The 24,317-nt window shown below is 41.7% G+C and overlaps 1 protein-coding gene across 3 annotated transcripts in view; it reads right to left on the bottom strand.

The window, feature by feature from the left end:
- Positions 1-24,317, bottom strand: part of LOC145394694 (xibalbin-1-like) — a 205,819-nt gene that overhangs the window by 15,669 nt on the left and 165,833 nt on the right. For 2 of the 3 annotated variants that reach the window (XM_080268472.1, XM_080268473.1), the window contains exon 2: positions 20,071-20,155. In XM_080268472.1, the coding sequence (XP_080124598.1) occupies positions 20,071-20,155 (85 nt within the window). Of the gene's footprint in view, positions 1-377; positions 420-20,070; positions 20,156-24,317 lie in introns of all 3 variants that reach the window. The other variant, XM_080268471.1, reaches the window with a different exon arrangement.

The raw sequence follows: 24,317 nt of genomic DNA, 5'->3' as shown, positions 1-24,317 counted from the left end.
CACCCTCGGAAATTCCATACCCGGATTCACAGACAAAATTATAATAAATTTTCCGTCGTAACTTTGATTTGTTTTCGTAGGAAGGACTAAGGGAGTGCAAAAACTTCCTATGTGTTTTGTTTGTCCTGCCAAAATAGTCAGTTAGGAAAGGAAAATTGTGTATTTTGATTCTGCAGGGAAGGACTAGGAAGAAAAGTGTAGAGTCTTCTTGTGTTCCTTGTTCTTCTCTAAAAACAATCCTACTGTAAATTACGACAGGAAATAGATCATAAGTCAGTTTGTGAATCTCAGTCCAGGTAAAAGAAAAAAAAAGCCCGATTACGAGAAGCTGCTGCGAGCACAAGACATATACACAGTGGACTCCGGTGGCCTCTTACCATCTCTTATTGCGACCAACTCCATACTCCAAATCCTCGCGTCTGTTGGCATCGGAAAGAGAAACGGTATTAACAGGGACAGTGGGTGGTGTAGCGTGAGGGTGGTGGTGGTGGTGGTGGTGGTGATATGCCGGGCTCTGAAAGTTTAGGTGACAGGTGTGGAGGTGCCAGGTGTGGAGGTGACGATTGTGGAGGCCGTAAGTGTGAAGATGACAGGTGTGGAGGCCACAAATGTCAAAATGACACGTGTGGAGGCCACAAATGAGGTGGCAGGTGTGGAGGTGACAGGTGTAGAGGTGATAGGTGAGGAGGCCACATATGTGAAGGCGGGAGGTGAGGACGCCTCAAGTGTGGAGGTGACAGGTGTGGAGGTGACAGGTGTGGAGGTGACAGGTGAGGAGGCTACATATGTGAAGGCTGGAGGTGAGGACGCCTCAAGTGTAGAGGTCACATGTGTGGAGGTGACAAGTGTGGAGACCACAGGTGTGAAAGAGACAGGTGCAGAGGCCACAGGTGTGAAGGTGGTAGGTGTGGAGACTAAAGATGTGGAGGTGACAGGTGTAGATGTGACAGGTGTGGAAGTAACAGGTGTGGAGACCACAGGTGCGGAGACCACAAGTGTGAAGGTGACAGGTTTGAAGGTGGTAGGTGTGTGAATGTGGCAGGTGTGGGGGGGACAGATGAGGTATGTTGGAGGACACAGGTGCGTGTGTGTGTGACACAAATAAGTACACTCGTGAATCAGGGCTGTAGTCTTGTGACCCTAATGGTGCGGCAACTCTTGCCCGAAACACGTGAGCAAGAAGATGAAACGAAGCACAGGGATCTGTCTAAGGTTAAACGTACAGGGTTCTCTCTAAGGTTCAGAGCAGTACTAGCCTTGTGCTTTGTTTTATCTTGTCTACCCCCATGTTCTGAAAGAATGTGATCTCTTCTCAAGAAGTTCCCTAACACCTCTTCCTTACCAGTATATTTCTGCTTACAGCACGTTGATACTTTCTTGTACTGAACTTATGCATGGATGTAAAAGTTAAAAACATAAGAATAGCATGCGTGAAATGCAAATAGATAAGGAAGAGGTTTCAGAAAGCCAAAGCCGAAGACAATAAATTTGTGTCACACTCTCACTGGCATAGGAGACTGTGTACCGCTTCATTCCTAGTGAACTGTTTTGCATGTTACCTCTTACTACTTGATTGTGCGTTTGTGTTATATATATTCTAATTACTGATACAGTTGGCATCAGTGCCTTATTAGAAGCAATGAAAATGTAATAAACAAAATATACTGCTGATATGAAAGTGTGACGGACAAAATATACCATTACGGAGATGTTACAAAGTCTCTTATGCCGACAAGAGTTTGGTTCACGGTTCTGCTCATCCTATACCCCCACCACTGACTGGAAAGAAGCCGTAGCTTGAGATTCAGACTGAACAAAAGCATACTGATCTATGCTAAGGTGGTCATTCGAAATTTTGCTTGAAGGCAGGAATAGCATTGAAAAGCGACAAAGCTTTGAACTACTTTTTTACCACTGGATAATTTGCCTTTGTTTGATTTGAAGTTCTAAATGTAATATTCATTCGGGTGAGGTTGGATGGCGAGCAGAAGTGTTGATCTCTATGTAATTAGGTAGTTTCATAGATATATATAAAAGATTCTGGAGAGTTTTATCGAGTTCATGTGTATTTCACTATGCAGTGATAGTTTATCATAGACATGATCTCGATCCTTAGATTTATGTAGTAGCAGTTGATTTAACAAAGCTTAATAATACATGTATGGATGTATATGGTGTATATTCTTAATTACAAGTGACCAAAATATAGACATTCGTGTGACATTGTTTGTGTTGACATTCCTCAGTGAAAGCATCAGCTGTTGTAAGGGAATCTCTGATAGTCTGGAAGTGTTGGATGTTGGAGCTGGCCAGGCAAGCGTGTGACTGGCCTGCTCTGACCAGCCCTTTGGATGCAGGTCCTGTGTCCCCTCCTGAGGCTCCGTGTGCATTAAGAAAATGTAAATAAATATAAAATAACTTGCAGCAAAAATTATTAACGTTAATTAGAAGAACAAAACAAGCTAAATATACTGTACGTTACAAAAGTTCTAAAAGAATGCACTGTCAAACTCACTGAAAAAAAAACACATCCAGCAACAGTAAATGAAATAACTGGCATTTAACCACAACAACCAATACAAAGCTTTATAAATATATTGACACTTACAGAAATGATACAATTATAACACAAAGATATCCCTGACAGAAAATATTCACACATTATATCAAAGTAAACTATGTGAATGATGCTCAAAATAGAATGTTTAAATTCAGAACTATTCCCGACAAGAACAGAATCATGAACTGGAAATATAAAGCTGAAAAATGGGGTACAAAATGGTACAAAAGCACGCAATCATTACAGTCGAAAAATGAATGTTGAAATACACTATTAACATCAAGGAAAAAATGACAAAAATAGGTGTAAATGATAATACACAACAACATTACAAAATTACAAACGGAACACACTTAACAGAGGACGTGAAAAGAACTATTACAAGGAAAACTTACGGAACACAGTAGCAAAATATAATGCACGGGACGTAAGGAAAAAGTACTGAATGGAGCAAAAACACTGAAAAAAAGGACTAGGAAGAAAAGGGAAAAGGGACAGTGGTGGAAGAAACTGCCTCTGTTAAGTACTCTTTTCATATCCTTGACTTTTCTGATAATAATTCCAAGCACCATTTACTGATGTATATTCCCTGCAACTCAGAATTTGTGTGTGTGTGTGTGTGTGTGTGTGTGTGTGTGTGTGTGTGTGTGTGTGTGTGTGTGTGTGTGTGTGTGTGTGTGTGTGTGTGTGTGTGTGTGTGTGTGTGTGTGTGTGTGTGTGTGTGTGTGTGTGTGTGTGTGTGTGTGTGTGTGTGTGTGTGTGTGTGTGTGTGTGTGTGTGTGTGTGTGTGTGTGTGTGTGTGTGTGTGTGTGTGTGTGTGTGTGTGTGTGTGTGTGTGTGTGTGTGTGTGTGTGTGTGTGTGTGTGTGTGTGTGTGTGTGTGTGTGTGTGTGTGTGTGTGTGTGTGTGTGTGTGTGTGTGTGTGTGTGTGTGTGTGTGTGTGTGTGTGTGTGTGTGTGTGTGTGTGTGTGTGTGTGTGTGTGTGTGCATCACCCCTTCACTTCCCTAGCCTGATGACAAACTTCCTTTTTCGGTTAAGGAAACTCCCGAACACCTCTTCCTTAGCGATTTATTTTTGGATGTGGCTGGTTAATATCCTTTTGTGCCTTTTTTTATGCAGAGTATAGCGATATTGGAAGGATTTATGCAACACAGAAGAGGACAGTAAGGTGTAATAAAATAAATCGCTTAGAAAAGTGTGATAGGGAGCTTCCTCAACTGACGAGAAAACAGGCCTCTCTCTCTCTCTCTCTCTCTCTCTCTCTCTCTCTCTCTCTCTCTCTCTCTCTCTCTCTCTCTCTCTCTCTCTCTCTCTCTCTCTCTCTCTCTCATTAAATTAATTTTGGCTGTAAACTTATGATTTTATTCGACTAAGGAGAAACCACTCGTTGTGAAGGGGTGAAATATCTGTGTAAGGTGGCTCCCTAACACCTCTCTCTTAGCGATTTTTTTTTTATATACCTGCTTAATATCCTTTTGCACGCTATTTATGCAGAGTATGGTGATATTAGGTGGATTTAGAGACACATGGGGGGGACAAGAAGGTACAATGACCAAAATATATCACTTAAGAACAGGTGTTAGGTACCTTCCTTAACCGACAGGAATACGGGCCTGTCTTTTTGTGTTATTTTTATTTATATATTTATTTATTTATTTATCCAAGCGTGTTTGTCTTTTCGTGTTATTTATATGTATTAATTAAACTTTTTATTTATCTGTGTGTCTGTTACTCTAAGTCTTTTTATGTTATTTATACTTATCTAGTTATTTATGTATCTTTCTATTTATCCACTGCTGTCTATCCCACATGCTAAAAACTCTTCATTTTAATGCCCAGATATTCTCTCTTCTATACCTTAAGTTTCCTATTCTCTTTCTCACTTCCCAAAGAGTATCCCATCACCATCCTCTCCCTTTCTTAAATCCTCTCTTACCTAAATCCTCACTTTCCCTCAGTCTTCCTTCCCCCATTCCTCTCCCAGTGTCATTCCCTTTTCAGCATCACCTCTTCTCCCGGCCACATCCTATACACTTCACCCTCTTCTCGTCCTCATCTCATCTCACTTCTTTCTCTCCGTGCTTCTTCCTCTCTCATCTTCTCCTCCTCTTCCTTCTTCTTTGTCTCCTAGCTCCACCCCTCTCCCATCCTCTCTTCTGTTCCCTACCTCTCATGTCTTCTGTTACTCTTATGATACCTCATATCTTCCTATGCTTTTTCTTCTTCTTAGTCCTCTATTTTATTTCTCACTCCCATATCATCTTCATCTCTTGTGTTCTCATTTCTCTTCACCTCTCCACTTCCTTCCATCTTCATCACTTCCTCCCTCTTCTTTCCCTTCTCTTCACTCCTCGTCCTTCCTCTCCTCAATTCCTAATGCCTTTCTCTCGCTTCTCTTCTTCCAATCTTCCCTTCCACATCTTCTTCATCTCTGACATCTTATTTCTGTCTTCACCTTTCCTTTCATCTTTCCTTCCATTCCTTTCCCATATTTCCTTCCTACCTTTGCCTCCAAATGTCTCTCCTCTTCCTCGCTTTCTTCCTTTCTTACCTCCCTACATCCCCATCCCCTTACCTCCTCCCGCTTTCTCTCCTCTTCCCTCCCTTTGCTTCCTTTCCTCCCTCTTCCTTCCCATTCGTCTTCTCCATGTCCTTTCCCTCGTCTCTTAATGTCTCTCCACTTCCTCCTCATCTTTCTCTTTTCTTGTTCTTCTTTTCTCCGTTTCTTCATGTCTCTCCACTTCCATCTTCTCTCCCTCACCTCCCCCTCTCACATCCCTACCCCTTTACCTCCCTCCCTCCCTCCCTCCCACCCTCTTCTCCCAACCTCTCCAAGTTTCCTTTTTCTAAGACTTGTATCCACGCAAATAGACTGAGTGGAATGCATTTACTTCAGCTTTGTGTGTGTGTGTGTGTGTGTGTGTGTGTGTGTGTGTGTGTGTGTGTGTGTGTGTGTGTGTGTGTGTGTGTCTGTGTGTGTGTGTGTGTCTGTGTGTGTGTGTGTGTGTGTGTGTGTGTGTGTGTGTGTGTGTGTGTGTGTGTGTGTGTGTGTGTGTGTGTGTGTGTGTGTGTGTGTGTGCGCGCGCTTACTTACGACGTATGTGCTCTTGTGTATCGACTAATATACTTAAACTGAACACATATTAAACTGTGCGTTTGTTTGTGTATACCTTCATATATTAAATCTGCATATGTGTGTGTGTGTGTGTGTGTGTGTGTGTGTGTGTGTGTGTGTGTGTGTGTGTGTGTACATGTCCTCAAATCAGTGTGCCCATGAATATGTATTATGCATGTGTTTATGTATGAATGTATGTATGTATATGCTTGCAAGACCTCGCTTCCTCCATTTACTGCGCAATGTCTTGAAAATCCTGCGTGCAATTGCTCACGAAATTAGAATCATGCACGCGACGGCACGAACTTCTTGTCTGCACCTCATTGTACGGATTTTATTTTCATTTAACTTTACGCTTTTTTTTTTAAATCTACGTTGGCTTCATTGTGTTTTATTTTATAGATAGATATATAGATAGATAGAGGTATTAGGCTGGAACGTCCACCATCGACTCTGTGATACTACGAAGACACAGAGAGAGAGAGAGAGAGAGAGAGAGAGAGAGAGAGAGAGAGAGAGAGAGAGAGAGAGAGAGAATGTTACTGGTCACTCCTGTCTCTAAAATATGGATTGAAAGACTAGCCAAGGACCCCTACGCTCCTTCCTTCGGGGGCAGGATAGGAGTGGGTGATGGGCGGATGGAGGGAATATTTCTTTTTACTTAATGTCTTCCTGTTTTATTGTCTTTTAGCTGCAATTATTTTTGTTTTTATTTCTGAGTTTTATTATTTCTCGTTTTACTTAACTGCGTTAATTAGATTTGTCTCTCTCAGCTTTATTCACGGTTATTTCAAAGTTCTCTATTTATTTTAGTTATATTTATTTCAGTTTACCCCCTCCTAGCGAGTGAAAATGGGAACTAATTTAGAGAACATGGAGACTGGTGGCTGAGTCTCTCTTGCTGTTCATATTATTCATAACTCTCTCACTTGACTATTCCTCTCTCTCTCTCTCTCATATATATATATATATATACATATATATATATATATATATATATATATATATATATATATATATATATATATATATATATATATATATATATATATATATATATATATATATATATATATATATATATATATATATATATCCTCTTCAGTGCACTGGTTTTCCCTTCCACCCTCCACTAACTCCATCTGGCCATTCATCTACCCACTTACCTTCTCCCCCTCCCCAGTTCCTCCCCTCTTTACCTCATTCCCCTCACACCCCTCCCTTATTCCCCTCACCCTCACCCCAACTTACGCCCCATTCTTTATTTTCCCCTCTTTCCTTCTCACCCTTTCCCCCGACTCCTATCTCATCCCCCCTCACTCCCTTTCTCTCTTTCCCCTCGTTCTCCACCCCCCCTCTGTCTTATTCCCCTCCCCCGTCCCCTCTCACTATCTCTCTGTCATCCCCTCCCTACCCCCTTATCTCTCCCTCTCATCCCGTCACCCCCCCCCTTCTCTCTTTAACTCCTCTCTTTCAATCTGTTCACCCCGTCTCTCATTCCCCTCCCCCTTCCCTCGATTCCCCTCACATCCCTTTTCCTCCCTTTCTCCCCTCTCCTCCCCCCTTCTCCCATCTCCTCCCCCATCCCCCCCCCCTCGTCTGATAGCCAATAAGGTGAGAGCATCCAGCCAGAACCGACCAATCCTGCGCCACTTTGATCCAATTGTTGAGAAGTTATTACTGGGAGAGAAAGAGAGAGAGAGAGAGAGGGGGGGGGGAGGAGGCAGGAGAGAAAGTGAGAGGACAGGTGAGAAATGTGAGAGGGCAGGAAAGTGTGAGGTAGAGGGAGACAGCGTTGAAAGACAGAGTCAGAATGAGAGAGAGAGTGAGAGAGGGAGGGGGGACGCAGGAGAGAGAGGGTGAGAGGGTGACGATGAGGGAGAGAGTGTGTGGAAAGATGATAGAATTAAGGACGGGGATGGTAGAGATAAAGGAGAAAGAGAGGGGAAAGGCAATAAGAGTGTAGAGGAGGGAAGAGAGAAGAGAGTAGGGTATGAGAAGGGAGAAGAAGGGGAAGTAATGGAGGTGATGAGAGGGGAGGGAAGGAATGTATGGCTGAAGGAAGAAGGTGAGGGAAGGGGAGAGTGTATGGGAGGGGAGGAAAATGCGTTGAAGAATAAAAAAGAGAGAGAGTGTTAAGAGAGAGAGAGAAACTGATTGTATATGAAAGGAAAAGAAAAGAGTGGAAGGAAAGAGAGTGTAGGAGAGAGAGAGAGTAAAAGTAATTAGAATGACACAGGACAGAGAATGATAAGAGAGGAGATGGGGAGAATGTAAACAGGAACCTGATAATTTGGTATATGTCGAGAGAGATAGAAAGCGAGGACGAGAGGAGGCGAGAGAGGGTTGAGTATGGGAGAATGAAAGATAATGAAGGCAGGCGTACACAGAAGGGTAGATTGATAGGATACTGGGGGAAGGGAAGGGGATTGGGTGCGTAGGTGGAGGAGAAGGAGGAGACATAAGGAGACGAGGTGAGGGAACTGTGCTGGTGAATAAGGCAGAGGGGAGGGGGTAATGGAGATAGGGAAGGCGTAGACAATAGCGGAATCTGATTTGGGGCGAGGGAGAGGAGTTTGCAGAATGGATTGTATGGAAGGAGCGACGCGGGTTATTGAAGGACGGATATAAATGGACGAGAGCGGGTTAGATAAGGAGTAATGAAGACAAAGACAGAATACACAACAGGGTAAATAGATGGAGAATGATGAGCAGGGAATGAACGAGAAGCAGGGGAATAGGTAGAGCTTGAGGGACAGGGAGACGTGAAGGATACGTTTGTGGAAGGATGAGTGGGAGTGATAAGAATAGTGACAGCATACACAACAGGATAGACTGATGGGGTGCAGGGGGGCGGTTTCAGAATGTATGTTTGGAAAGAGAAGGAGTAAGCAATGGTAAAACTGAGGCAAAGAAAGTATCAAAAGAGAAAGGCTTAGTTACAGAATAATGAAAGAAAAGGCAGACGGTATAGGAGAAGACTGACATGGGGAGAGGAGAGGAGGAGTCCAGGATGTATGTGCAGAATGAAGGGAGGGGGGAAAACGAAGCACAGAGATGTTGTGAAAAGAAAGGGTTGGTTAGGGAGTGATGAAGATAGGGACAAGGCCAAATGGTAGAGTGTGGGAGGGTTGTAAAATAAGTGCGTGAAAGGAGGAGGAGGAGAGGATGGAAAGACTGAGATGAGCACAAGCGAGGTGATTGTGTCAGTGAATGTAGGTAGAATGGGAGTGGGAAAATGAACACAGAAACAGCTTATACAACAAAATAGATTGATAATATGGAGGGAGGGGAAGGGTTGCAAACTGGGTGTACAGAGGAGGAAGAGCAGAAGTAGGTCAAAATACAAGAATGATGAGAGTTAGTCAAAGAGATATGTAGACTGGGACACCGTACACAAGGGAACAAAATGATGTGGTGAGAGAAGCGTCCAGAATACCAGTGTAGAAGGAGAGAAGGAGATGGAGGGACAAAGAGAGAGAGAGAGAGAGAGAGAGAGAGAGGAGAGAATGGTGGATGAACAGCACAGGTAATGTTGATAAGAGCAGCGTACTCAATACCGCAAATTAATGGAGGGTGTAGAATAGGAAGGAGGGGGAGGAGGGGAAGGAGGAGGAGGAGGGGGAGGAGAGAAGATGGTTGGGTTGGGGTACGTGGGGAGGGGTAGGGAGGGGTAATGAAGATGGGAACAGCCTCCACACAAGGACAAATTGATGTGGTATGGAGGGAAGGGTTGCATAGTGGCTGTGTGGATGGGGGAGGAGGAGTACATGGAAGAAGAGAGATGAAAGGAGAATATGGGGGCTAGTTAAAGAGGAAGAGGAGATGGGAGAAGAGAAAAAGAGGAGGTGAGAGAAAAAAGAGGAGGGGTGGAGGACATACAGTATTGGTAGATATGGAGAGAGAGAGAGAGAGAGAGAGAGTCTGTCTTCCTCTTTATCCCTATCTCCCTTTCCCATCCTCCCCCATCCCTCTTTACCTCAGAGCATAGGCCACAATTTTACCTTGCCCTCGTTCACTCTCTCTCTCTCTCTCTCTCTCTCTCTCTCTCTCTCTCTCTCTCTCTCTCTCTCTCTCTCTCTCTCTCTCTCTCTCTCTCTCTCTCTCTCTCTCTCTCTCTCTCTCTCTCTCTCTCTCTCTCTCTCTCTCTCTCTCTCTCTCTCTCTCTCTCTCTCTCTCTCTCTCTCTCTCTCTCTCTCTCTCTCTCTCTCTCCCTACCTCTATCCTCCCTTGTAACCCACCCACTAAACCCAAAGACCACCAGATATGAAAGCAGAGACTATACTTTAACCCTTCATGTATTCAGTATCTCTCTCTCTCTCTCTCTCTCTCTCTCTCTCTCTCTGGGTTTGAGAGCAGAGGCCACAATTTTAACTCCTACTTAGTCAGTCGCGAATTTTGCCCTGATATTTTTGTCGCCCGGCCTAGGTGTTCATTACCGGCATAGTGGTGGAGCGAGTAGTGGAGCGAGTGGTGGAGAGAGTGGTGGAGAGAGTGGTGAAAGGTCAGTGTGGACAGGAGTAAGGAGAAGTACTTGTAATGATGTGCTAGTGTGTGTTTTTTTAATACAGGGGAACTTTCTAATGAAGGGTTGCTTTGTTGGGGGTAGAAGTGTTTTATGACGATGTTGGTGTAAGGTTAGTGTGTGTGTGTGTGTGTGTGTGTGTGTGTGTGTGTGTGTGTGTGTGTGTGTGTGTGTGTGTGTGTGTGTGTGTGTGTGTGTGTGTGTGTGTGTGTGTGTGTGTGTGTGTGTGTGACTAGTGGTGGTCAGGGATTAGTGGGGATGTCGTGAAGGAAGATTGATTATAATGGTGTGCTTGTGTGTGTGTGTGTGTGTGTGTGTGTGTGTGTGTGTGTGTGTGTGTGTGTGTGTGTGTGTGTGTGTGTGTGTGTGTGTGTGTGTGTGTGCATTTTAAATAAGGGGTGATGCAACGGGTATAAAAGTACGGTATATATGACTTTTTTCTTTTTTTTTCAGTGATAGTTTTTTCTTGGGTATTTTTATTGATTAGTAAAGAAAATAGTAAAATAATGTTCTTGGTAGGAGTTCAATGGGGCTGTAATAGAGGAACAATTGTTTTAATGAGTACTGTTGCCGTTAAAGAGAGAGAGAGAGAGAACTTGCATTTTCCATACTTCTCACTCGTCGAACTCTCTCTCTCTCTCTCTCTCTCTCTCTCTCTCTCTCTCTCTCTCTCTCTCTCTCTCTCTCTCTCTCTCTCTCTCTCTCTCTCTCTCTCTCTCTCTCTCTCTCTCTCAAATCCATGTCTACTCCAAAAAACCTTCTCCAGATATCATCCTATCCCTGAGCACACAGGCATAGGGCTTAGGAGAGAAGGAGGGAAGGAGAGAAGAGAGGGAAGGAGCGAAGTGTGAGAAAAGAAAAGGAGGAGGAGGAGAGAGAGGGTGGGAGGGAGGGAGGAAGGAGAAGGAGAAGAAGGAAGGGGGGAATGAGGAGAATTTGGAGGGAGGGAGGGAAGAAAGGAAAGGAGTGAGGTATGAAAAGAAGAAAGGAGGAGGAGAAGAGGGATATAGAGAGATAAGACAAACAGGAAGGAAGAGGGAAGGAGGGAGGGAGGGAAGAAAGAAAGGAGGGAGGGAGGGAGGGAGGGAAGTGAGGGACGGACGAGATATTAGAGGAGGAAAGGAGGAAATGAAGAAGGAGGGAGGGAGAGAGGAGAGTAGGGAAGGAGGAAAGGTAAGAATGAAGAAGAGGGAAGGAGGGAAGAGAGGAAATTAGGGAGGGAGAGAAGTGAGGGAAGGAGTGAGATAAGAAGAGGAAAGAAGAAGAGGGAGGGAGCGAGGAGAAGATGGAGGAAGAAATGAAGGAGAGGACAGGTGTGTGAAGGAAGGTAGGAAGGATGGATGGTATAAACGAAGGAAGTAACTAAGCCCTCCAATTTAAAAATTCTCTCCAAGCTGAATAAATCTGATGTTGGCAGGAATTAAGACCTCATTATACGATATTGATTAAAAAAGAGGAGAAATGGAAGAGGCAAATAAAGAAAAAGAAAATAAAGAAAATAAAGATTTAAGAGGTCATAGTACTGAAAGAATTAGATAAAGGAGAAAAGTGGAAGAAGAAAAATAAGGAGGAAGATTATAAGGAAGAAAGAAACATTAAAAAGAACAGGAAGTGGAAGATAAAGAAGCAAATATCACTTCAATAACAAGAGAATAAAAATAAATAGCAAGAGAAAAGGAATTAAGGTAAGAAAAAAAGAAGCATGAAGCATTTAAGAGGACAAGAGGAAGGAAAAACAGACGTAGGAAACACTGAGAGTCAAGAGGAGGAAAAATAAGAATCCCTGAAGCGCTTAAGAAGACAAGAGGAAGAAAAAATAAACACAGCAAACACCGATGAACAACAGGAAGTAAAAATAGACACAGGAGACACTACAGAGGGAAGAGGAAGAAAACTAAGGAGCCGTGAAGCATTAAGACATGAGGAAGAAAAACAAAGCCTTAAGGAGGACAAGAGGAAAAAAAACAAAGCATTAAGAGGACAAGAGGAAGAAAAACAAAGCATTAAGAGGACAAGAGCGTCACGAAGCAGGAGAAATTGAGCAAAAATGATTTAACGAGAAACAGCTGGAGAATTGGGAGAGAAGTAATTTTGAGGAGAGGGAAGGAGAGGAGAGGAGGAGAGTGAAGAGGGATAAGCAGAGGTGAGAGGAATGGAGAAAGAGAAAAAAGGAAGGGGTAAGAGGAAAGGAGAAAGAGAAAAAAGGAAGGGGTGAGAGGAAAGGAGAAAGAGGAAAAAAAGGAAGAGATGAGAGGAAAGGAGGAAGAGGGAAAGAGATGAGGATGGGAATGCAAGAGGAGGAATGAAGGAAACGAAAGTAGATGACATGTTGATGAGAGAAGAATCAATTGAATGGAGGGAAGGAGAGACTAAAGAGGTGAGAGGAAAGGAGGAAGAGGAAAAAGGAAGAGGTGAGAGGAAAGGAGAAGGAGGAAAAAAGAAAAGGAAGGGATCGCAGGAGGAGGAAGGCAGAAAGAAATAGAAAATAGATGACAAATTGAAAAGAAAAACAAAATTGAATGGAGGGAAGGAGAGATTAAAGATGGAGAGGAGAGAAGAGGAGGGAAGAGGAGAAGATAGAAGATGAGGAGAGGAGAGAAAAGAAAGAGGAAGTGAGGCTGAAACGAGAAACAGTGGACATTTTGACGAGAGAAAAGTTAATTGAATGAAGGGATGGAGGCCAGAGTGGGAGAGAAAAAATGGAGAGGGGCAAGGAGAGGAGGAGAGGAGAGGGGAGGAGAGGAGAGATAGGAGACGAAGGGAGGAAAGAAGGGAGGAGAAGAGGAAGGGAGGAAAGGAAAGGAAGGAAGAGGAAAAAACAGAATACACAATGACATTTTAACTGATGAAAAGTAAATTGAATTGAGAGAGTGGAAAATAAAATGAAAAAAGCCAGGTGTAGAGGTCTAAAAGAGGAGAGGAGCAGGAGGAAGAGGAGGAGGAGGAGGAGGAGGAGAAAGAAGAAGAGGAGGAGAAAGAACAAGAGGAGGAGAAGGAGGAGGAGGAGGAGGTGGAGGTGTTGTTGTTGTTGTTGTTGTTGTTGTTGTTGTTGTTGTTGTTGTTGTTGTTGCCTATTTCCAGCAGACGATCATCTTCCTTTCGGGGGATAGGGAGCGAGTTGAGGGACGTGTTTATAACCGGGCAGAGGAGCCGGCCAGATATATTGGTGCCACCACGTGAAGGCGTCCCTCTCCAGCACCAAAGAGAAGAATGGTGACAGGAAATAAAATTGTTGATGATGGAAAAATAAAATAGAGAGAGAGAGAGAGAGAGAGAGAGAGAGAGAGAGGAGAAAAGTGGAAGAGACGTAGGGAAGGAAGAGTGAAAATTGGAAACAGATGGGCGAGATAACGACTGAAAAATTAATTGAATGGAGGGAGGAAGAATAAGGAGAGAGAAAGAGAGAGAGAGAGAAGGAAAGTAAGGAGGAAAGAAGGAACAGTAAGAGCAAGGAAAACAGAGCTAAAGATAGACAGATATATATACATATATATATATATATATATATATATATATATATATATATATATAGAGAGAGAGAGAGAGAGAGAGAGAGAGAGAGAGAGAGAGAGAGAGAGCGAGAATAGGAAAGAAAGGAAGGAAAGAAGGGACAGGAAGAGCAAGGAACAGAGATAAAGATAGACAGGTAGACACATAGACAGACAGACAGAGATAAGCGGAGAGGTATTAGGGGTGAAGAGGTCATTGAGAAAGAGAAGAAGAAAGCAAGGAAGAGGAGAGGAAATAAAAAGATAGACTGTCAGAGAGAGGAAACAGCTCAACATGATGTCAAAAAGAAAAGCTGAAGGGAGAGGCGACTGAAATAGCATTGAGGTGGAGAGGAGGGGAGAGGAGGAGTGGAGAGAAGTGAGGAGGAAAGGATAGGAAAGGAGAGAAGTGAGGTGGAGAGGAGGGGAGATGAGAGAAGTAAGGTGGAGAGGAGAGGAGGAGAAGAGAGAAGTGAGGTGGAAAGGAGTGGAGAGGAAAGAAGTGAGGTGGAGAGGAAAGGAGAGGAGAGGAGAGAAGTGAGATGGAGAGGAGGAAAGATGAGGAGAGTAGAGAACTGAGGAGAAAGGAGAGGAGAGGGGAGAAGAGAAGAGAAGTGAGGTTGCGAGGAAAGGAATAAAGCAGGAAGGAAAAAGGAAAGAGGCAGGAAGACCAAGCAAGAGAATGGAGGAGATAGTAAAGTGGATCGGAAGGAGAAAAGGAATTGGAGAAATGGAACAGGAAGGAAGACGAACGAAAGAAGAAAGAGAAAAAAGAAGATGTAAGTAAAGGAATGAAGAGGAAGGAAATTGAAACGAAGTGATATTTTTCAAGACTTAACTTCCTCAATTTGGCATTTTAAAGTAACTAAAAAAAATCACGCTTTACCCCCTTTTTTTTTTTCATATATGGTTCTAAAGAAAAAAAACGTATAGCTTTCCTCATTATTTTTCCACATATGAAGTTAATTTGAGTAAAAAAAAAAATCACAGTTACTATATATATTTTTTTCCATATATTTATTAAGTCAGAGTAAATTATAAATCACAGTTTTTACATTTTATTTATTTCAGGCGTCTTATAATTTTATGTGTAAAAGTTCAAGAATTTGTTTTTCTCTCTCTGTGGTCTATAAGTATGAGTGAATAAAAAATTACTTAGTTTGCCCTCTCAATTATTTTTCTGTAGCAGTAGTAGTAGTAGTAGTAATAGTAGTAGTAGTAGTAGTAGTAGTAATGATAATAATAATAATAATAATAATAATAATAATAATAATAATAATAATAATAATAACAATAATAATAATAATAATAATAATAATAATAATAATAATAACAATAATAATAATAATAATAATAATAATAATAATAATAATAATAATGGATCGTTATTAAAGCAGGAATAACCCTTTCAGGATGACGACTTTTTTTCTTAGTTCTTTTTTCTTTCTATCACAAGAGAATTTTCCTTCATATTGTCATTATCATTTTTTTACATGTATGTGTGGCCTTATGTAATTCTAATGTAATTCTATTCGTGTTTGTAATCAGGAGGGACAGACAGACAGACAGATAGACAAAAAATACGGACACACAGACAGAAAGTGTGTGTGTGTGTGTGTGTGTGTGTGTGTGTGTGAGTACAGTAACTGCAGGGCATGTATACATTCGAAGCATATAGAGTGAAAGTGTGTGTGTGTGTGTGTGTGTGTGTGTGTGTGTGTGTGTGTGTGTGTGTGTGTGTGTGTGTGTGTGTGTGTGTGTATGTGTGTGTGTGTGTGTGTGTTTGTGTGTGTGTGTGTGTGTGTGTGTGTGTGTGTGTGTGTGTGTGTGTGTGTGTGTGTGTGTGTGTGTGTGTGTGTGTGTATGTGTGTGTGTGTGTTTGTGTGTGTGTGTGTGTGTGTGTGTGTGTGTGTGTGTGTGTGTGTGTGTGTGTGTGTGTGAGTGTGTGAGAGAGAGAGAGAGAGAGAGAGAGAGAGAGAGAGAGAGAGAGAGACCAAATAAGACAACTGAACCAAAGAACAGTAATTATAAGGCTTGATTAGGTGTCATTTCCTTAGCTTTGGAGACCGTAACACCTTTTCCTTAGCGATTTATTCAGCAAATTACACCCCAGTATCCCTTCCCGTTGGTACGATCTATATCAATAATAAAACAATAAAAATACCATAAACGAGAATAATGAAGTAAGATATGCAAAATAAATCTCTAAGGAGCAGGTGTTAGGAAGCTTTCAGTATGCCTTTGAATACCTGTACGGTAAGTTTTGACCTACATGTGTACCTGTTATGGTAAAGGTACACATGGCTGAGTTGCACACGTGTGTGTATGAGAGGCGAGGCGGAACTTCCCAAAATTATGCATGTGAATATGTTAAGTGGGCTGTGGGTGACGGCAGGTGTGTGTGTGTGTGTGTGTGTGTGTGTGTGTGTGTGTGTGTGTGTGTGCGCGTTAGTTATATCGTTTTTCAATATCGACAAAGGTTGCATCAGTAAAATACAAGAGGATACTGAGGCGTAATATGAAGAATAAATCAATAACAGACAGGTGTTGCGGAATCGTCAAAGCCGCTTATAATACTTCCCTAAGAGGCGAGGCTTACTGATATGTTTTTTAGACAGTTTATTCTCCCATTTGACACGGTAATTGTTTCATTGTGTGTGTGTGTGTGTGTGTGTGTGTGTGTGTGTGTGTGTGTGTGTGTGTGTGCTTTACAATCTACATCAGTGTGTAGAAGGAAAAAAATGCGAACGAGAGAATGTCGAAACGTAACAGGCAAAATAATTCGCTAAGGAAGAGGTGCAAAGATGCGTCCTAATCGATTGACAGTGCGAACCTTGGTCTCTGTGTGCCGTCAAAAGGGGAGAAAAGATCTATACTCACCCAAGCTCTACACACACCGACTCTACACACTCAAAATTACCTCTACACACTCTACGCTCACTCTCAACACCCTACCTATACTCTTTACGCCTAGCACAAACCTTACACATACTCTTCACACCCTACACAGACCCTACATATACCCTACACGCCCTCTACACACACTCTACATTCACTCTACACACCCAACCTCTACTCCTCACACTCTTCACACACCCTACACATATTCTACGCACCTTGCACACATACTACCTACACTGACACACCCATAAGCACCTGCACATGATTTAAACAAGCACTATTCACGTTACACACACTCTAAGTACGCTACACACACCTTACACACACACTCAACGCTCACTCTAAATAAGGGAGAAGGGCAAGCAGGGATCAGAGTATTTTATTTCGCAGTTTTCTCGTCATTTATTTGTATATTTATTTATGATTTTGAGATATTTTGCCACTGCCAGAGAGAGAGAGAGAGAGAGAAAGAGAGGGAGAGAGAGAGAGAGGGGGGGGAAATCACACCTGTTCAGGGGAAAATACCGTACCCTGATACGTTTACGGGGCTTTTCCCTCAGGCCACCAGAGAGGATTTACAACACCCCCATTCACACCCCTCTAGGATGTGGGTTCTCGCGCGCGCACACACACACACACACACACACACACACACACACACACACACACACACACACACACACACACACACACAGAACCAGGACGTTATATAATTTCATGGTATTATGAGAAATCCCATTTTCACCAGCTTTTAGTCCTTCGTGCAGTTTGTTCCCTGTTAAGCGCCCTCTGTCTATCTATCTATCCATCTATCTATCTATCTATCTATCTCTCATCCATCTATCTATCCACCCATCTCCATATACGTTGTGTTTATCAATCTGGCTATCTATCATCTATCGAACCGTCCATCAACTCTCTGTCTGTCCACTGTATCTGTCTTTTTTGCTTCTATCTCACCTGCAATCATTCTGTCTATCCCTTGCTCTATTTACTTAACCATCAATTCATCAATCTATCAGGCTGTCTCACTATCTCACTATCTCTATCTGTCTTTCATATAAACAAAATTATCCAAGTCTTTCTCTATTTTTAAAGATATTCTGCTGATATTGTAACTTTTTTTTCTTTTTCTTTTTTTTCTCCAGTCCACATTTTAATAATTTCTTCCTCGCACTGAGCTCTGGGCTGTATGATTTAATTTGTTTTTCCTTTTTCCTTTTGTAATCCTCGTTAATCATGAAGATTTGTTCTCTACCCTGAGCTGTGTGCTGTGTTATAAAGCTTGTTATCTATCTATCTATTCATCTGTCTATCTATCTACCTATTTATTTATTTATTTTGTTTTTTTAACCCATACATATTTTTATTTATTCCTGGGACTGGGATGTTGTGTGTGATATTATTTAGCTTTTGCAAACCACATGTTTGGATGATTAATTTGTAACACTGTCCTCTGTGTGATATACATATTTTTTTCTTTTTTCTTTCCATATATATTTTGATAATTTTTTTCTCATCAGCAGGACTCGTACATGTATTGCTTAATTTATTTTGCTATTAATTTCTTTATTATGCATTTTTATTTACTTCATGTATTTTTATTGGGTGTATAGATGAATCTTTTTTTTCACGATTTGTATTACGTGATGTATAATGATTGGATGATGGATGGATGGATAGATTTTATTTACCAATCTTTTTAAATATATTTATCTGGCCTTGAGCTCTGCGTTAAACAATATATTTTTCGGATTTTTTTTATAATTACAATCCCAGTTTTTTAACGGCGAGTTCGTTAGCAATGAGTTTTCTGATGTGTTGTGTTATTTTACTTCCCCACGGCCACGCCTTTATTTATGATATATTACCACCACTGGGCTTTTTGCTGTCAGACAATTTTTTACGGTTCACATGTGCTGTAATTTTTTAGCCCGGGGACTGATCTCTGGGCCGCATGGTTTGCTTTACAATTCATTCTCGATATTTATTACACTCCTCATTTTGGGCCTATATATTCCTGACACCGAACTGCGCTGTATTCTGTAATTTAATTAGATAATGCCTATTCGTTTAGATAGAATATAGATATAGATATAGATTCACATATTCCATTGTCTCTGTCTATAATTTCTGAGGAGGTGTTTATGTTCTGTCAGAGAAAAGTGTAAGTACTGAGATCAGCAGTTATGGAGGGGGGGGGTGGACTAGTCAGCATAAGTGTAGGTGTCAGCTGTAGTACCATCAGCAGTGTAGGGTACAACATGGAACGAGACTGAGGCCTGAAGCAGCAGATATGAGAGAGGGAGTTAGCAGGAAGGGAGGGACAGGAAGGATGGAAGGCAACAGGAGAGAGGTGTGAAGAGAAACGAGAATTTAGTAAGCAACAGAATCAGTAGTAATGAAGGCTGATGGGATTGGTCAGCATGAACGAAGGCGTCAGCAATGAGTGGAGTCAGCAGTGAAGGAAGTCAGTAATAGTGAGAAAAGAGCCAGAAGGAACTAGGTCAGCAAAAATAAGATCAGCAAAAAATGAGGATGAAATCATTCGTTACTGGAGATGCACTCAGCAGTAATGAGAAAGAGAGAGAGAGAGAGAGAGAGAGAGAGAGAAAGATTTTGTGTGTGTGTGTGTGTGTGTGTGTGTGTGTGTGTGTGTGTGTGTGTGTGTGTGTGTGTCAGCATTAGCAGAATCATTTGTAACGAGAGAGAGAGAGAGAGAGAGAGAGAGAGAGAGAGTCAGCAGTAGCATCAGTAATTGGCAAATAATGGCCAGTTAGGGATGAATCAGCAATTATAAGATCAGCATTGGATGGAGGTGTCAGCATTAAGGTGGGAAGGGGGAGAAGAAGTCAGCAGAAGAGAATAAATAAGCATAGAGTCAGCAGTAATTGAATCAGCAGGAGTAAGGGCTGAATCAGCATTATAGAGAGTGGGAATGAGCAGAAATGGGGAATCAGGATGAATGGATGTGTCAGCGGTGGAGAGGAGGATTGAGTCAGCCGAAACTGGATAAGAATAATGGGGTAATGAGGGAGTCAGCAATGAATGGAAGAGTTTGCAGAAAGGGGAGTTTATCAGCATTAATAAGGTCAGCAATAATAGGGAAATGAGGGAATCAGGAGGGAATAGAGACGTCAGCAGTAGAAGGAAGGGCTGAGTCAACAGTAATCAGCACTGCGATAAACGAGGTGAGTAATGGGGGTGAGTCAGCCATGAATGGAGGTTTCAGCAATAGGATCAGCACTAATGGGGGTGAAGAAGGGTGAGTCAGCAATGAATGGAGGTGTCAGCAGTAATAGAATCAGCACTAATGAGGAGAGGTGAAGGGGAGGGAAGGGGAGTCAGCCATGAATGGAGGTGTCAGCAGTAATAGAATCAGCACTAATGGGGCGAGGTGAAGGGGAGGGAGGGGGGGAGTCAGCAATGAATGGAGGTGTCAGCAATGGGTCGGGGTCAGCAATGCAGGCCAGGTACTCACTTCTGTTGCTGAGCGAGAAGGCGGTCCACGAGGTCAGCCGAACTGTAGTCCACGTCAGGTTCCTGCAGACCCTCTCCCTCGCGGCCTAATGGGGAGATAATGGGGGTTAATGGGGAGATAATGGGTGGTTATGGGGAGATAATGGGGGTTAATGGGGAGATAATGGGTGATAATGGGGAGATAATGGGGGTTAATGGGGAGATAATGGGTGGTAATGGGGGTTAATGGGGAGATAATGGGGGTTAGTGGGGAGATAGTGAGATAATGATGAAGTAATGGGTGGTAATGGGGAGATAATGGGTGGTAATGGGGCGATAATGGGGGCTAATGGGGAGATAATTGAGGTTAGTGGGGAGATAATAGGGGTTAATTGGGAGATAATGAGGGTTAATGGGGAGATAACGGGGTTAATTGGGAGATAATGGGGGCTAATGGGGAGATAATGGGGGCTAATAGGTACTAATGGGGATAATGGGGACTAATGGGTGCTAATGGGAATAATGGGGGTTAATGGGTTTTCATGGGGAGATAAAAGAGGTTAATGGGAAATAATGGCGGTTAATGGGGAGACAATAAGGGATAATGGGTGCTAATGGGGAGATAACTGGGATTAATGGAGCTTAATGGGGAGGTAATGGAGGTTTATAAGGGTTAATGGAGAGAGAGAGAGAGAGAGAGAGAGAATTCTACCCCTAAGCTTCAAGGTAAACTCTATTCTCTTCCTTGATTTGTGTGTTTGGTTACACCTGTGACATCTAATTATGCTTATAATTCTTTGATTGGCACCTTCCATTATCCCACTGACGCCTCATATAAAGATTTTCACACACACACACACACACACACACACACACACACACACACACACACACACACACTCACTTACCCCTATCGCACACACTCATTCACCCCCACACACATACACTCACCCACACCCATCCATCCACCCATCCACACACACACACACACACACACACACACACACACACACACACCGCTACCCATAAATAAAGCGAAATCTTAAGAAAATGGGGCCATACTTTTGAGAGTCCTATTCTTATGTGGCATAGGAGATTTCGGAACATCTCTTCCTTAGCGATTTATTTTACTTTTTAATATTCTCCTGTATGCTATGAATATCACTTTAATATTAACGTAGAAAATAACATACACTAGGATATGCAGGCTTTATATGTAGAATAAATCGCCATGGAGGAGGTTTTACGGAATTCCAAAGCCAGTTACAGTACGACCCTGAAGCTCCTTAACCTTCTACAGTCTGGATTTAGCCCAAGCAAAAAAAAAAAATAAGAAAGAAAAAAGAAAAAGAAAGATCATCGACCTTAAAAAAAAAAAAAAAAAAAAAACACCACCGACCTGAAAAAAATAAAACAAAAATAAAAAAATAAAAAAGATACCATCGACCCGAGAAATATAAAACAAAAATAAAAAAATAAAAAAGATACCATCGACCCGAGAAAATAAAACAGAAAGAAAAAAGAAAACGAAGACACCATCGATCTGAAAAAATAAAAATAAAGAATAAGAAAGAAAACGAAGACACCATCGTCTGAAAAAAATAAAAAAAATAAAAAATAAGAAAGAAAACGAAGACACCATCGTCTGAAAAAAATAAAAGAAAAAGAAAAAAGAAAAAGAAGACACCATCGATCTGAAAAAAAAAAATGAAATAAAAAAAAGACACCATCGACCTGACGAAAATAATAAAACTAAAAAAAGAAAAAGGAGGCACCATCAACCTCAAGGGATTACGATTTTTTTTTATTATTAGTATTATAAAAGAAAGAACCAAGGGCTGAAACCCATCAAAAATTCGTCCCTCCCAAAGAAGGCTGACCAAAACAGACCTAAAATCAAGATACTTTTTATTTCAAGCTGCCTGGACACATTTCCCTTAAAAAAAATGGGGGCAGGGGGGGACAGAGGCAGAGAGAAAGACAAATTGAGGAAGATAGTTTCAAAGCTGATTATTAGTTTTATTTTTGTTTGTCTGTACTTTCATTACTTTGACAAAAAAAAAAATGAAGAAGTCAGTTTATCATGAGCATCAACCACTATTACCATCATCATCATCATTAACATCATCAATATCATCATCATCACCAATACCATCATCAGTACCATCATCATCACCATTATCATCAACATCATCATCAACAACATCACCGCTATCATCATCATCGTCATCATCATCATCATCATCATCATTCTAACCTTGTTCCCAAAACCATAAAATGAATGAATAAGGTTCAAACACAAATAAACGACAAATACAGAAGAACAGTAGGTGAACTCTTATCAGAATGTTCAGTAAAAGTGGAACAGAAGCAGTGAGTGAGTGAGTGAGTGAGTGAGTCAGTCAGTCAGTCAGTAGGGCTTATGTGGGTGTGTGAGTGAATGAGTGAGTGAGAGAGGAAAGTGTGTTAACGAGTGAGTAAGTGAATCAGTACCTGTATGGGTGGGTAAGTGCGTGAGAGTGATGAGTGAATGGGTAAGTGAATGGCTGGGTGGGTAGGTAGGTGAATCAGTGAGATGGTGAATGGGAGTGAGTGAGTGAACGAGAGAGTCCGTGGGTGAATGAGTGAATGGAGACCGGTGACAGAGAGTAAGTGAGTGAGAGTAAGGGTGTGTGATGTGAATAAGACTGGAAAGTAGTGATGAGGATGAGGAGGATGAGGATGAGAGAGAGAGAGAGAGAGAGGAAAGAAAGAAAGGTGAAGAGTTTAATATCCAGTCTCTCACGCTCACTTGACCCTTCCTCTCTCTCTCTCTCGCTCTCTCTCTTTCATAAACTCTCCCCTCCTCCCCATCTATCTCAGCTCCGTATCTCTCAATTCAACCTTTTCAACCTTTAAACGTCATTTCTATTTTTACTCTTTCTACACCCAGCATAGTTTATTTACTTTAATTTATACCCAATCTAGTGTATTTCCTCTAATTTACGGGTTAAGTCGAAGCATAACACAGCTCAGTAAATCTTTAATGTTATGTCAAAGCTAATTTTCATATCATATTTTTGTTTTAAATGCGACTTTTGCTGATACTACGAAAATTATCTATCTCGATTTTTTTATTTTCCTCGTAGCTCAAAATTCACAAGTGGCCAATTATACTGCTTGGTGAAGGGGGACAAAAGGGGAACTAACTTCGTCCTTGAGTCTGATCGGCGGGGGAATCGAACTATAGATAACACAGAACTCGGTGACAACAAGATTTTATCGCCACTGGGTGTAGTTTGTCTGCGTAGGTGTTCTGTGTATGGCGAGACGGAACACGCGTTGGTAGAAATGACTGACAGGGAGACAGATAGATAGATAGACAGACAGCGGACAGATAGCATGATACATAGACAGATGGTGTGAAAAAGATATAGACAGCAGCTGAAAATAAAAAGACAGGAGGTAGAGAGACAATGTGGAGCCGTATTATTATCCTTGTCTCCCACTCAGAGTCTTGAAATAAGCTGCAAAAGGACGAAAATTTGGGCCAAGTTAGAGTAAAAGGAGTATTTCAACCTCTTCTATTTTTAACCTTGCGAAGTGTTGTTAGTTTAGGGACTTTTACACGAAAATAGATTAATATTTTTGGCGACATCTCGAGCTGGGCCAAGTTGAGTGAAAAGAGTATATGGATCTCTTTTATATACTCCATGGGAAGTGTTGTTATTTTATGCAGTTGGAGACGAAAATGAAAATAGGCGAATGTTTTTGGTACATCACAGGCTGCTTCGATCATTTTGGATATCCACTACTGAGCGATGATATTTGGATAGACGAAAATACTTCTCTTTAAACAGGTGCCGGTAGAGGCGATGGATAGGGAGGTGGATGGAGGGGTGGATGGTTTGTCAGGTAGATAGACAGATAGATAGGTAGGTAGATGGGTAGGTAGATAGATAAATGGGTGGATGGATGGCTTAGCAGGTAGGTAGATGTGGATATGGATAGATAGATGGACAAATAGATAGATAGGAAGGTGGATAGATAGAAAGATAGGCATAGAGATATAGATGGTTAAAAGATAGACAGATAGACAGAAAAAAATAGCAGGTAAACAAACAGGTAGATAGACAAATAATACCTTAATTAGAGGATATAGTCAAAACAGGCAAAGTAGACAGATAGATAGCTGGATAGATAGCTAGATGGAAAGATAGATAGATAGATAAAGACTAATTTCTACCCTACATACCCCAGATTTTCTACGTGTGAAGTAAAAAGCAATTA

Source organism: Coenobita brevimanus, chromosome 28, assembly GCF_032717465.1.
Source record: "Coenobita brevimanus isolate Jiangsu-jjx chromosome 28, ASM3271746v2, whole genome shotgun sequence".
NCBI classification, from domain to species: Eukaryota; Metazoa; Arthropoda; class Malacostraca; order Decapoda; family Coenobitidae; genus Coenobita; species Coenobita brevimanus.
This window is presented reverse-complemented; position numbering and strand designations above follow the sequence as displayed.